The following is a 16295-nucleotide window of genomic DNA, read 5'->3' on the forward strand; positions in this document are numbered from 1 at the left end:
CAAAGGTTGACGGGTGCCTCTTGATTTGACCTTGTTTAGGAGGTCCAAAAATCTTATAGGTAGGTATAGTTTTGAGAGGAAAAGAACATTCAGTTGCATGCATATTTTAAGGAAAAGACTGACCGAAGATATCCTACACTTGAGCTAAAAAAAAAGAACGTGTTTTGAAACCCCAAATCCATTGAATAAAAGGGATCCACTCGGGTACTGGACTCGTTTGGTTCACAGGGATAAATAGGGATTCCAAAGATAGAGTGAGAAATAATAATGGAATGCCTACCTAAATATTTAGACATTAATCACTACCTGATGTTTATTGTTTAAATTATTTTTAGATATGTAATAAACTATACCTGAGTCTGTATTAAAAAATACACACAAAACAACGGTACCTACCTATGTCAATTTACTTTTTATTCTGACTGATACGAGTAAATAATAGATAAACAAAACTTTTTCAGATTAAATTACACTTTTCGAGTTACCTACTTCAACGGATGGTAAGTTACAATTGAACTGGAAGGGTCATACTTCTTTGCAGATAATAATTCTTGGACTATTATTTTATTACTTACTTTTCAATGCGGCAAATTTCATGGGATACCTAACCTAACACCTATGTAAACCTACATAAATATAATTACGTATACCTGTACTAAAATAATACTTTTTTTTAAGTAGTCCCTCCATCCACCCCTGGTTGGCGATTGAAAGGGGGCACCTGCCGGCTTTCGCCTCAATCCCCCGTCATTCCTCCATCCAGTCTACTTACTTTTTTTTTCTCATTCTTTTCAAAACTTTATTATTATTTTTTTTTTTCTTTTCTTACATACAGTCACAGTGACAGATCTTACAAACTGAATTCTCTTCATGTTTAAGGAATGGAGGAGGGAAAATATAATCCCCCATCCATCCCTTTTGCAAGGGTACAAAATAAATAAATAAAAACTCAAATAAAATGAATAGAGTACAACACTTCAAAATTGCAATAAATGTCGAGGTAATAATCCTTAATACTACCCACGGAATCCACGGATTAAGGATAAAATAATACTATATTATAAATATTGGTAATTTATTTCTTTACGGGCTTTATTTTTGCTCCTTCACTATGGACCGGTCTCCGAAATCCAGATCCAATCCCCCCTTGAACACCTCCCTCAATAAAATTCTGGCTACGGCCCTGCCACAGTGATCTACTTCGTAAAATACATTAGGCTTAAAAACAAAGAAACTCCGCCAGTGACGGTCCTAAGCCCGTATCAAAATGGAGGAAGGTTGTGCGCTGGGCTACCAACCCGATCATGTACAACGGTCCTTCGTGAGCAAAGAGGTCAGGACGCTATACAAGTGCCTCGGAATCGGACTTTTTTTTGAGGAGGAAAATCTTTTTGATTTCTCTAGTATAGCTAGAGGGTATGTTGGAGTCACGGCTCAGGGTATAGTGTTTCGCCTTTCTGTGGCACCATTCTTGGCCGCTCAACCCGCTAAAAACCTCCCCGATCTTCTTTGTTATTCCCGGAACAACGGTGGTAGTTCGTCGGAATCGGACTGCTTGGAGGCAGAGTGTGGAGAAGGCATATGGTCGACAAAACCTTAGCCACGTACAAGTAAGTAAGTGAAAACAAAGGGGTAAAATCTTACCTTGAACGTTTTGTACGAAGACACGACGTAGCTGGCGTTGTCCTCCAATTCGTCCAAGGTCAGGATTCGAACCCCGTCCATACTGAACACGTACCGCGCCCCCCGGGGCAGGTCCATACGCACGGACAACTTGTCCTGTAGGGCTTCCAGGCTGGGGATGTCCCGGCCCGGTTTGAACCGGTACTCCACCCCGGGGAAATACGGGTCGCCATTCTTGAAGAAGGTGACCTTTGAATAGAAAAACATTCAAGAAATTATAATAAAATAAAATAATAGAGGTAGTCTCCGAGGCCGAGGGGTATCACACATTAGGCTTGCACTCTGGAAGTCTCGGGTTCAATTCCGGCGGGGTCGAAGTTTTTTCGGCTCTGTGCTTGGAGTTTGGGGTGCACTCAGCCTCGTGAGGACAATTGAGTAGCTACTTTAATCGAGTAGGACTCAGTGGCGGCATTACCAGTGTAAAAAGATTCTTGATAGGTAGATGGAAATTGATTACAAAGTAAGCCCTAATGCTGTGATATCGACAAAAAGTTGTGAAAAGGCTCTGCTTTAGCACAAATAAAATTCACGACGACTTGGTCAATCAACTTATTTTATTTCAGAAAGGATTTGAGGAATCAGGTTAACCATATGCATTATGAGCAAAACCAATAAAATTATCATGAGCATAAACACGAGCTTTCAAATTACAATATTAGGTAAAAAGAAAGTAAAAAGGTACTTGTAATTTGTAATTGAAGTTGGAAATCAAAGTAGGGAGTTACCGTGACGTGTTTCATGTGAAAAGTACATTCACATTTACAGCTAGGATGCTAGTCAAGCTGTTAATGACTATGAGGTCTGTAAGAAGTCGCTGAACTGAAAACGTGTTTGTAGTAAAATGGCCATTCGTTAGCTTATAGTGAATGGTGATTGATGCTTGAGCCATATTGGCTTATACAAAAATCGGTCTTTTTAAGAGGTTTGATAGAGGGAACTGTAACCGCAAACGTCTTATCGTCCCGAAATCAAAGAGAGAAGGAAGACAGGTTAGGAGAAAGCCAGTCAAGGCAGACGTGCTACCAACCAAGCTATAACTATAGGTCTGATTTTTGTGGAAGCCAATTTCATAATTTTTCACTTGTGACCTACGTATACCATCAATTTCACCACTTATTGCAAGGAATAATCCACTTACTACAAACAAGTTTTTAGTCCATCAAAGCTATATATATAGCTTATGTACAGTCTTAGGATTTTGTAACCACATTTTTTTATTACTTTTTTTTCAGCTATAGGTATTACCAGTAACCATTTCCTATTCCTATAGCAGTTCTCTCACCTTTCTAGCGCGCCAATAAGAGAGATTGTCGTATTTGGACTCTGCCCTGGACTTGGGCCTCTGAGTTTGCTGGGGTGGGGGCGGTGGCATTACAGACGAGGTTTCGCTCGCATTGTCACCCCCACTGGGACTAGGGGGCCGACTCCCCCAGTATCCGCCACCGGTGAGAACTGTGTTCGGGCGGGGTCGGGTGTTTACGGCCTGTAATCAGAAGCGTTTAGGTGTGTTGTAGAATGATATAAATATTAGAATGATCTTTTTATTTTACTTTACTTGTCCTAATACAATACGAAGATTTTTTTCAACAAAAATTCATACCTATATATTAATAGCTGTTTCCTACTCATTTCCATTACTACCTATGTATTTGGAGGAGGAAACCTCATTATTTATCAACACTTACTTTGGATTTTTGGACATTCTGAGGTATGTTATATGTATACCTATAAATACTCCTACTTTCTTGAAAGTATTCAGTGGATCTCCATAATAACTCTGCAACGGGGCACGGTTGGTCCAGTGGTAACGCGCTTGCTTGCCATGCAGAAGGTCCCGGGTTCGAATCCCACCATCGACAAAAAATTTGTTTATTTTGATTTGATAGAGATTTACCCTCCCTGTACATAGCTATAAGGTCTTGAGTGACGGCGGTTTCACCCTCTATTCGGCGACCAGCTACCCGTCTCCTCACCATAGACGGGTGGCTGGTCAGAAGCACGCGATTGCCCAGACGGTCACCCATCCTGATACAAATCACGCGCCACGTTTCTTAACTTCAGTGATCCATTGGGAACTGGTACATTCAACGTGCCATAAATGTTTTGCCCATGCTTTATATAAAACTTATTAACCTCCATGTATGTAAAATCGAGGCCCGTAAGTATTATCCTTTTTGGCAATATTCCAATAGTGTTATATTTTTTTGAAAAGATCCTAAATGGGCATTTGTCAATATTACACATGAAATTGTGCCTACGGAAGATATTGTTTACATCATAATTATGAGAGGGTAAAGAACGATGATTATACAACCAAAATTCAAACAGGAAAGGCAACAAACTACCCTTTCAAATTTTGAATGTTAGTTTTTGTAAGTAGGTACCTAATAAAATCGTTCCTTTACTTGTACTAATACAATACGAAGATTTTTTTTCAACAAAAATTCATACCTATATAATAGCTGTTTCCTACTCATTTCCATTACTACCTATGTATTTGGAGGAGGAAACCTCATTATTTATCAACACTTACTTTGTATTTTTGGACATTCCGGGTATGTTATATTTATATGTATAGGTACCTATAAATACTCCTACTTTCTTGAAAGTATTCAGTGGATCTCCATAATAACTCTGCAATGACCAGGACAAATATCCCTGCAATATTTCCCGCACTATGTCAACCTCGTAACCTCAATTTATCACTCGAGCTTCAGCTTGACACCCTGCGTTCATTTTGATTATATTTGATCGAGCGCTAATTCGAAGTTAAATCCTAAATTGCATGTTTCTAATATGTGGGTACCTTAACTACTCTCAAGTCCCTGGTAGGAAATAAGGGTAATAATAATGTTGACGGTTTATGACTCAATAAATAATAGCGAATAGCGACCCCAGGTAGCTATTTGTTTTATGAAACTCTGCAATTACCGTAAACACGGACAAACGCAAACACAGACACAGAGTTCTCAGACGGAACACAGAGGAAAATTGGCCTGTTTAAATTTTACAGCTAACTTTTATAATTTTTTCTTTCTTCTACACATGGCCTCCTTTTGTTTCTCAGCGTGTAAATAAATAAATATATTTTATTATTTTACAATAACAGAACACTTAGTGTAATAATAATGTTGACGGTTTATGACTCAATAAATAATAGCGAATAGCGACCCCAGGTAGCTATTTGTTTTATGAAACTATGCAATTACCGTAAACACGGACAAACGCAAATACAGAGTTCTCAGACGGAACACAGAGGAAAATTGGCCTGTTTAAATTTTACAGCTAACTTTTATATTTTTTTCTTTCTTCTACACATGGCCTCCTTTTGTTTCTCAGCGTGTAAATAAATAAATATATTTTATTATTTTACAATAACAGAACACCCAGATTTGAGGCTGACATACTCGTAAAAGCTGGGTCTCCTATCTTAATGAGAAAGTGTTAGAAGCCCCTGAGAATGTTCCGAGCTTCCGAGGCTATGCCCGAAAAGTCTCTCGAGCATGCTTATCAGAAGACCAATTTTTTTTCCTTCTTTTTCATGAGGAAACATGAGGAAGCTTTTGTAGTACTTTAATGGATACTTACTGCTCTTCAAGGATCCCTTTTCCTGTTTGCAATCCGAACACTAAAACCATATCAAAACTCTCAGAACTGTATTTTCTTTACCCACCGAGGCAGGTTCTTGTAAGACGCCATTCTTGTAAAACGGTCCTTCGTGAGCAAAGAGGTCAGGACGCTATACAAGTGCCTCGGAATCGGACTGCTTGGAGGCAGAGTGTGGAGCAGGCATATGGTCGATAAAGCATCAGCCACGGATAAGTAGATAAGTGAAAACAAAGGGGTAAAATCTTACCTTGAACGTTTTGTACGAAGACACGACGTAGCTGGCGTTGTCCTCCAATTCGTCCAAGGTCAGGATTCGAACCCCGCTCTTTATTACACACCTCTAGTAGGTAGATAGTTACAATATCCATATTTTCATGATAATGCTGTAGGTACATATTAGTTACTATCACTAGGTAATATGTTTTAAATGTGCGCTACTTTTTCTGTCCAAACGGCTGAGTTTCATTACATCTTAAGATTCTTAGGTGATGATAATGATAAAATATCAACTTATAACAGGAAAAAAATCTAATTACAGTGGCGGAGACTACCTACTCTCTGGCAGGATTTTTGAGTCAGAGAGACCATTTTTGTTACGGTCAACGGACACACAGACTAGAAACTAGAAACGTTTCTGGAGTGACGTGTGTGGCGGGCCTTAGCTCTATTCAACAACTTGGGAACACTCATATTTTTAAAAAATAAATAAAAAATAATGACCAGGAAAAATATCCCTGCAATATTTCCCGCACTATGTCAACCTCTTAACCTCAATTTATCACCCGAGCTTCAGCTTGACACCCTGCGTTCATTATGATTATATTTGATCGAGCGCTAATTCGAAGTTAAATCCTAAATTGCATGTTTCTAATATGTGGGTACCTTAACTACTCTCAAGTCCCTAAAATTATTACTAATTACCTATTAAGGTGCTGCTGTTCATAGAAAAAGGTGTCTAGCTCTACTTTGAAATAATGGGTCTACCTGTTTTACCCCCACCGTTAAGGTACCTTAAGCTTTATTTTATTAATGCCTACTTTTTTACCCTTTTTTTTTAAATAAGGGCCGGATTTTATTCTGAATGGACAAGGTTCGTTCTCAGAATGGCTGGCTTTCTTATATTATCCTGCCCTCCTTCTCTCGTCGCTTTCGGGACTATGACCGATACGAAGACGAATCGATAGGTAGATACCAGACTTTTCTCCAGTTAGAAAGCAACTGACCTGAAAACCACTTTCCATTTACCTTTCCAAACCCTGGTTATCTAAAATAGGGTCGCACAAAATTGTTTCAAGGGGGTGGAACATTTTTCGAATGTCTCGCACAGGCAACAACTTGCATGCAAATAGTAATAAAATGAAACAACTTGCACCTAGCGATCTAGACCCTTTAAAAGTACAAAAACCTAATACTAGGTAGGTAATACCTACTAAAATTATTACTAATTATTAAGGTGCTGCTGTTCATAGAAAAAGGTGTTCTACTTTGAAATAATGGGTCTACCTGTTTTACTCCCACCGTTCAGGTAAAGCTTTATTTTATTAATGCCTACTTTTTTACTTTTTATTTTATTCTGAATGGATAAGGTTCGTTCTCAGAATGGCTGGCTTTCTCATATCCTGCCTTCCTTCTCTCGTCGCTTTCGGGACAATTTAGACCGATACGAAGACGAATCGATAGGTAGATACCTGATTTTTCTCCAGTTAGAAAGCAACTGACCTGAAAACCACTTTCCATTTTACCTTTCCAAACCCTGGTTATCTAAAATAGGGTCGCACAAAATTGTTTCAAGGGGGTGGAACATTTTTCGAATGTCTCGCACAGGAAAATAGCCTGGACCTTCTTACATGGCATGTCAAAAAATGTGGGTTAACTCACCGTTCTAAAATGCTTTTTATCAAAGAACGAGATCTTGAAATTATGCGTGAATATGTTTCAGTCATATTATTTTAAAGAAATACATAGCTACATTGTAAATAATATAATGAATTATGTTTTTAGCCTGAACCTAAACAATCTAGGTAGGTACTTACCTACACATTTGGATTGCGTTTGTTACCTATTACGTAGGTATCGTAAAATTATTAAAAGCAAAAGTTGATAGGAAAAGCAAAAGATCTCTATAATATATCTAGAGAGGTACCTACTTGGGGGAAAAAAAATCATGATCGGACAGCATTTTCATTATTATTGAAAAATCATGTCTTATTTTAACCATAATAAAATTAATGCTTTATTAGAACCACATTTAAATACTTTTTTTAATACTTTACTCGATAAAATTATCCATTAGTTTGGAGTCTTTGGAGCACTAAACTTAATGGTAGAAAAATTAACTTGAGTCCTTTTTTTACTATTTAAAAGAAAGTAAGTACCTAAAGTTGATGTCTCAGGTAGGTACCTATATTGTTCGGTAGGTACCTAGCTCTTCAATACCCTTTCGGAGTTTTGCTAGGTAGGGTGCCTGGTTGTACCTTGGCCCCCAAAATCACTTTTTGATTTTTTTAATTTTTTCTATTAATGTTATTGGCATAATTTTTCCAGTAGTGTGGAGGGACTTTCCGGAATTCAATTAATTGTTAGTTCATGTTCCTACAAACATACATGAGGAATCCCCAGTGTCCCAGTGGTATTTTAAACACTAACCAATTTCTTAGTGTGTCCATTCTACAGTCCAATATTAATATGTCCATTGAGACAAAGTGCTTTAGTCACCAGAAAATTATTTCCACTTCATCCTTTCAGCCGTTTAAATCCCATTTTTTTTAACTGTAAAAATCAGATACAATCCACAATATATTTTATAAATATTTAAGTGTGTGTTCAAAACGAAAATTATTATAATTGGAACCCTATGAGTGATCATTAGGTCAACGGAGTTAGAAAAGGCTCCTAATAACCATTTTCTGAATTGTTTGGAGGCCAAAAAGCCCTGACGTCGATGTCAAAACATTGTACCTAAGCTTTTAAATTTCCAGGTCGATATTGGAATAAATTAAAAACTTCCAGTCGTCTAATGCCCGCGTTTTCTAACTTTCACTTTTTCCTTGGGGTGTTTTCCTGTGTGCCTCAAGCCCATTAGGTTCTTAGAGGTACATTGCACAATACAGAGTCTATCCACTGTTCCCCGGTTTACATCAAAGGGATGCATTGTACGGCGTTACTCATATAATTTCCCACTTTCCACATAAATAAAGAAACCTAGGCCCGGACCTAAACTTGAGCGCCAAGAGAGGAGAAACCCCCTAGTCCCTCTTTTGTTATGAGGTTGATCTTAAAAGAGCTCAGCCCTTTAAGTCAAAATCCAAAAGAGTTTTAAAATCACTACCCTGAAATGTCACCCATTCCTATCAATGTTATCGTTCTCAAGTTTATATCCACTCTACCGTAAATAGGACAGTCGTTAGGTTAGGTTTCATCAAATTACAACCCAATTGAGATTATACAAAAAGTTATGAGATCCCCCCAAAAGTTACCAATTCGTGGCATAAAAAAACTCCGCCAAGTTGTTTCGCCCCCATTTTTTTCTTGGAAATATAGGTTATGGCTAATATTCCTTTGCGAATTCGAGCTTCCCATTTTCCTGTGGGACCAAACAGTCCGACCCTGCTACATTGTTGCCACATGTTCAAACGAAATAAATTGCTAAATTACTATTTGCAAATTGCATGCAACAAAACACATGCTGAATCTTTTGCCCTCGTACAACGCTGGACGTTTCGAAGGCCTTGAGTTTTTCTTCGAAAATTTCCCGAGTCCTTCACGCGGCAATGTTTTTCATAATATTACACCAAGATAAATCATTTTATGTTTGCAATGTTGCAAAGTAGGTTATTCGTGACAAATTATAATGGTGATTAGAGATTGACACGATATATCTCAACATGTTAGGTCCATGCGTCTATGGATATGATCAGATGATTGACTGGGTACGCGTCATGGGCTTGTCTAGTTTGAAGTGCACTTTTCCTTGTTTTTGTTTTAAGAGGTTTAATAGAGGGAACTGTAACTGCCAAGGTCTTATCGTCCCTAAAAGTTTTTATCGTCCCGAAAAGGTCTTATCTTTCCGAAAAGGTCTTATCGTTCCGAAAGCGAAGAGAGAAGGAAGCCAGGATAGGAAAAAGCCAGCCGTTCCGAGGACGAACATTATTCGTTCACGATGAAATCTGCCCCGGGCGGGAATCGAACCCACGGCCTAGCGCTTACAAGGCAGACGCGCTACCAACCAAGCTAACTAGGCTGGCCAGAGCTGGGAAAATTATGACTTCAATGTCATTAATGAAAAAGAGGGATGTGGTAAAAGTCAATTTTGGCTAGACACATAAATATGTACAATAAATTGTACATAGTAGGTACATACATGATTCTGGGTAGTAATCGTTTCCGACTTTCTCAAATCTACACACATACCTCATCTACCTCCTCGTCTTCTAGTTCACTGTCAGTTTTGTCCTGGTTCTGATTCATAGGCGGCACCAGGACACTTTCATTAGCCATGCTTTTGGCGGCGTGATTGGACTTGGCCTCGCCGTTAACGGTCGGTTCGGGTTTGTCTTCGGCTGTCTCCGGAGGAAGCGTTCGGTCGTCTTCGTGCTCGATGTTGCTACTGGGAGGGCGAGAGGATGGTTGTAAGCCATGCTTTTGGCGGCGTGATTGGACTTGGCCTCGCCGTTAACGGTCGGCTCGGGTTTGTCTTCGGCTGTCTCCGGAGGAAGCGTTCGGTCGTCTTCGTGCTCGATGTTGCTACTGGGAGGGCGAGAGGATGGTTGTACGTTTACTTGCGGGGTGAGCATGCTCCTCTACCATAGTATGGCCTGAAACAGGGGGGACATAGCCAATTAATTCATATAGGCACACAACTAATACACTACGTTGGGTGGAAGAGTTCACTGTGTGAGAATTCTGCCGTCCAAAGTCTTAAAAAGAAAAAAAAAAAACACACCTATTATTGAAAAATGAAAATTTAAAAAGCGTAATTATTTTGATTTGATAGAGATTTACACACACGGACCAATGGCTGAAACTTTGAATTTGGGCTCTAGGGACCTCAAAACGTGTTTTGACACTAAAAACTGACCATCGAAATTTTGACCCGATTACATTACTTTCCTTCCTATAGGATCTTTTTTCCACTGTAAGATGGTCATACAGAAGTTGTGGAAGACCGATTTTGAAAAGTTTATGAAAACTTTAGAATAAAAGCTAAGCGAATATGAAAAACCATTGGAGTCTACGGCATGGAAAGTGGAAGATACAGCAAAAGAGTTAAAGGATATACGAAAGAAGATGATACATAAAAGCAGAAAAGGAGATAGCGTATAGGAAACCAAATCTATCATCACACATCACACTAACATCGAAAATCAGATTTGCTGGGCATCTTGCTTTTGAATGCAAGCAACGCAACAATAATCTGAAGAAGAGGAATAATTCGTTGTCTAGTTTATTAGGAACATGAACAAATCCTTTTCAATTTCAAGATTTTCAACAGATTTAATCAAAAGAACTTTGTGAGTATGTATTTGAAAGGGTCTAAAACATGATGCTTAGCACATTGCATAATCAAATTGTTTCCAGGCGACCATACAAATTTCATATCCACTTTCGTAAAGTCGTAAACTGAATAACTCCTACCTAGGACCTGGCGTATACTCGAAGGTAACTCGGTATCTACTAAAATCTACTCTCTGGTCTCTAAGAACTAATAACGATTTGGACTTTTACCTGGTTGAATCGCCTCTGCAACGACCCCTCCATGATATTGTTCCGGGTAGTGCCCACATAAATGTTGCCATCATTTCTACCAGGACGCTGAGGGTAGATGGTTCTAACGCTACAACCGCTTTTTTTCCTCTCAGAAGGTCTTGTTTCCCTTGGAGTATACCGGGCAAGTAACTTGCTACTGGAAAGGTAGGAACACACTACCATCACGTCACGTCACGTGAAGTCATGGGGAGTCAGAAAGATGTAGTTCAAATTTTCCCATAATATTGTAGGTAATTTCGTTCAGGACACACTACCATGACGTTGCGTCACGTGACGTCATGGTTGGAAAGGCCTACTTACCACATAACATCCTCAGTGTGGCCAAACACGATTATATATTTACTTAGAATTTGAATTTTATGCAAATCACAAATGAAAATATAAATATTCCTATGAGGAGTGGGGGAATAAATTATTTAATTTGTTCCCTACCACTGTTAATAAGCTAGTGTGTGATTTCATCAAGATTTCATCATTACCGTCTGTATGATTAAAAAGAATAAAAAGGTCATTTATGATTTGCCAAGGAAAAGCCATTAAAACCTCCAAGAGGTAAAGGTTTTTATTTCATTAATTTCATAATTAACTCTACTCATTTAACAGAAGCCATTATTTTTATTCGTGATTTTTTTGTGGGTCCTTTTTTTGCAACTAAGCCCAATTATTTTTTATTTACCTATTTTTGTTGATATTTTTTTTGTTTTACGTCTAGCCTTTTCTTCTTCAGTCCTTCTAAAGACGAGGACAATACAATAGCCTACCTATTTATAAAATGTATATAGGTACATCTCTATTTTGCTAAAGCTACTTACTGTAACTAAAATTGCTTCAGGTATGAGCTTCTCCGATCACCTATACCTACTTTAATAAAGCGTTGCAATATTAAACTATTGAGCTAAAGAGATGTTTAGCATAGATGATACTTGATAACATGATAACAGATAGATCAACAAATGAAGACCCCAGAGTTTACAAAAGGGCTAAACATCAGATATTAAATATGAGATATGGAAATTAGCCGGTGCTATGGAAATTTTATTTATCATTTTCATAAGATTCCTATCTCAGGACATTAGCATAGGAAAATTTAAACTCTTCTATCAAATTTAATATGTTTCTTTTTCCTAGTACCTAGGTACCTAGATTTTAAATTATAATATGTTTAGCGGAGTATCTATTGCTTCCCCTCAATGGAGAAATTCCGAGCTTTTATCCGGAAAAAAAGTTGGGTGTGTCACATTTTGCTAAACATATTTACCTACCTAGTTATTCAGCTTATTTGTTATTTTCTATTGGGTATGTACCTATTTGCCAAATTGCTATGCGTATGCAGTAAAGCACATTGCATAATCAGTTCATTTACAGGCGTTCATACAAAATCTTCAGTAGGTGTAGCAAGTAGCGAGTCCTAGATTTATGAAAGACTCAGAGAAAGAGAAGCTCATTTTCAAAAGTGTTTTTGCTTCCCTATTTTATTGTCGCAATAACATATACAACAAACAAATCAGAAGAAAAAAATTCCCCCTGACAAACTCTTTTCCTTACAGAGAGGTACCTACTCTCGTAGTACAAATTCTTAAGCTTAGATGCCTGGAATACGGGCTATTATCGCAACAGAATTTCCCTCGCGAAAGCATTGTGCATATTGTAAACAAAAGCAGTTCACAAAAATGACCTTCGGGGAAAACAAATTATGACCGGGAAATTTGCATTTTCCACGTTAAGTTGTATGTATGTTGGCTTTTTCAGTTATGGATTTGAACGTTCCTACTACATTCTAGACAGATCCATCCATCATGATTCCTGTGATAACAATCCAGGACAAGGCTGTGACATGGATCCTTGTGCATTCAACTGTTCATGACGTTTGATAATGGTTGAAATGTTTAAGGTTGCCAAAGGTTGACGGGTGCCACTTGATTTGACCTTGTTTAGGAGGTCCAAAAATCTTATAGGTAGGTATGGTTTTGAGAGGAAAAGAACATTCAGTTGCATGCATATTTTTAAGGAAAAGACTGACCGAAGATATCCTACACTTGAGCTAAAAAAAGAACGTGTTTTGAAACCCCAAATCCATTGAATAAAAGGGATGCACTCGGGGACTGGACTCGTTTGGTTCACAGTGATAAATAGGGATTCCAAAGATAGAGTAAGAAATAATATTGGAATGCCTACCTAAATATTTAGACATTAATTACTACCTGATGTTTATTGTTTAAATTATTTTTAGATATGTAATAAACTATACCTAAGTCTGTATTAAAAAATACACACAAAACACTTTTATTTACTTTTTATTCTGACTGATACGAGTAAAATAATAATAGATAAACAAAACTTTTTCAGATTAAATTACACTTTTCGAGTTACCTACTTCAACGGATGGTAAGTTACAATTGAACTGGAAAATAATATTGACTGCAGTTGAGTAAGTAAGCTACATTTTTTACTTTTTTTATTATTTTTTATTCTTAAATAAATAAATGGGCGATGTAAAAAAATATTAGAAGGAAAATATAATATTGAAGAAAAAATTGGTTCAAGGACAAACAATGAAGGCCAAAAAGAAAACATGTAAGTAGGTAAAAAACAAAGGATTAATAAAGTTTGTGTTTGATTTAATCAAGAGAGTTTCTCCTTCTTCACAAAGCCTACATAATTATATGACCTAATTAATTCTAGTAGATGGTATTTCTAATAACTATATGCATGTATATTGTTTACTATAAAAGAAATATGTAAAAATTAAAAAAAAAAAAAAAATCATAAAGTTGACGGATGTCATGAAAGGAATGCTTTTATGTGGGTTGACCTAAATTTGGATCGCATATTAAAAGGATTTGACTATAAGTTTTTTTTTATATATTTAATATTTCTACCGGTATTTTTTTGTTCTTATCTGTCCACGAAACCCGTCCGTCTAGTGACGAAAAGGTACAATTTTTAATATAGGATCGTTACTATTAGCGCTATCTACCGGATTTTTTCAGAAGTTATAGAAAACATCGTTCCGGATAAAACTGTTTTTTTCGTTTCCCGCTATCACCCTTCGTTCTCATGTTATTGTTGACCAAAGTTAGTCACGCTAGTGACGGTCACTCTAGTGACGAAATTGAAAACATCGAATTTTTAAGTTTTTGGTATGTTAGAAAAAACCCAAGGAAAGGGAACGGCCTTTAGTTTTCAAGGAAATTGGAATTGTTTGCAGCAAAGTAGCACAGAAAATGCCTACATAGTTTTAAAAATAAATTAGGTAAGTAGACCTTATATTTATTTATTTATTATTATTCTTAAGAGAAGAAGTTCTCTATACTTCGAAATGGGACGAACATATCTTTTATCTTATCTTCAAAGGTAGCGATGTGTCCACACATAGTCGACACCGTCGATGGACGAGGTGAAGAGTCGATGGTCGAGGTCTGAGATAATGCGCTTTTGCCTTGTAAGCGCTAGGTCGCGAATTAGATCCCCCCCGGTTCAGATTTCATCCTAAACAGGTAAGGTTCGCTTTCGGGGCCATAAGGCCTTAGCAGTTACATTTCTCTCAGTCAAACCTCTAAAAAACGTGCTCCTTCCAAAAAGGCAAAAAAAGATAGCAGTAAAAGAAAATTCCCAGCCTAGTTACCTAGCTTAGTTGGTAGTGCGTCTGCCTTGTAAGCGCTAGGCCGCGGGTTCGATTCCCGCCCGGGGCGGATTTTATCCTGATGGTATAATGTTCGTTCTCGGAACGGCTGGCTTTCTCCTATCCTGTCTTCCTTCTCTCTTCGATTTCGGGACGATAAGACCATAGCAGTTACAGTTCCCTCTGTCAAACCTCTTAAAAAAAAAAAAACCTACGTCAATAGTTTGAAGAGACGCCCGGCATAAATCAACACGGAACAGAGTTTTGATGTTTTACTGATTTTTTTTTTTTTTTTTTTTTTTTTTTTTTTTTTTTATTTTATGTTAAAATTTTTTTTGGTATTTATTATTATTATTTTTTTTTTTCATCTTCCTGAGTTTTTCTCCATCTACATATTATGTAGGTAGGTACCTACCTAATGTATATTATTGGCAAAATTTCAGTATTTTTACATACCTACTTACCTAGCTATGAATACAATTATTTAGGTACCTACTAGGTATGTATCCATTTTATAAAATAGATAAATTGCATTCTATGTACAATGTACGTACAGTGAGCGAGTGTTCTTTGCAGATAACAAGTAAAGTTATTGTTCAATCCCAGGACCTTGCCAGTCGCGTTTATTTCGCCATAAACTGCTTTCTCTGATGACGGTTGTAAAAACTAAGTAGGCTCCTACATTATGCGTTATTGGAGAAGAAATTCTTGGTTTTAGTATCATTCAATGATGGTTTTTTTGCCAGCCTAGTTAGCTTAGTTGGTAGTGCGTCTGCCTTGTAAGCGCTAGGCCGTGGGTTCGATTCCCGCCCGGGGCGGATTTTATCCTGATGGTATAATGTTCGTTCTCGGAACGGCTGGCTTTCTCCTATCCTGTCTTCCTTCGATTTCGGGACGATAAGACCATAGCAGTTACAGTTCCCTCTGTCAGACCTCTTAAAAAAAAAAAAAATATATCCACGAGACATAGGTACCTACTTCAATAGATATACGAGTAGTTCGTACATATACATCTACCTACATAGGGCATGTGGTAGGTAGGTACTTAGGTGGACATGAGGTATCGTGCTTGTTTTCCAAAGAGGAAACCATCCCCTCCTCCCCCTCCCCTTCTCTCTGACATGGGGTTCAAATTGCGGCGGAGATTTACCATGTTTCTCTTCTTTGAACCCCAAGGTCGCCGGAAGGGTTAGGTAAATGTTTCAATAATGTTAAATATGAAAATGAGGTAGCCCCTTCCCCGTGTTCCTTGCGAGAGAGAGAGAGAGAGAGAGAGGAGAGAGAGGAGAGAGAGAGAGAGAGAGAGAGAGAGCCCTATTTAGTGCTCCTGTCCAAAAGGGACTTTTCGCCGGATAGGGTTAGGTAAATGTACGAGCAAAGGCCCGTTCCCTCTTGTCGTGAGTTTCACAGGATTTTTTTCCCTGTACCTAAACATCTTAAATATGTCGGCCCCCCTTTTCGGTCCTAATAAATGATCCAAAATTTAGGTAAGTACGAGTAGGTACCCATACTTACTTATTTTTTTCAAAAAAAAAGAGGTTTGACAGAGGGAACTGTAACTGCTTTGGTCTTATCGTCCCGAAATCGAAGAGAGAAGGAAGACAGGATAGGAGAG

General features: G+C 37.8%; 1 protein-coding gene across 1 annotated transcript; it reads right to left on the reverse strand.

The window, feature by feature from the left end:
• Positions 1 to 1644: 1644 nt before the first annotated feature.
• LOC113468677 (echinoderm microtubule-associated protein-like CG42247) lies at positions 1645 to 9912 on the reverse strand (the record flags this gene model as incomplete). Its single annotated transcript, XM_026825770.1, has 3 exons — positions 9703 to 9912; positions 2966 to 3166; positions 1645 to 1872 (listed from the first exon to the last, which is right to left on the reverse strand). Coding segments are annotated over exons 1-3 (516 nt in total), but the record flags the coding sequence as incomplete, so codon positions are not given.
• Positions 9913 to 16295: the final 6383 nt, after the last annotated feature.

This window comes from Diaphorina citri, unplaced genomic scaffold (assembly GCF_000475195.1).
Source record: "Diaphorina citri unplaced genomic scaffold, Diaci psyllid genome assembly version 1.1 scaffold814, whole genome shotgun sequence".
Lineage (NCBI taxonomy): Eukaryota > Metazoa > Arthropoda > Insecta > Hemiptera > Psyllidae > Diaphorina > Diaphorina citri.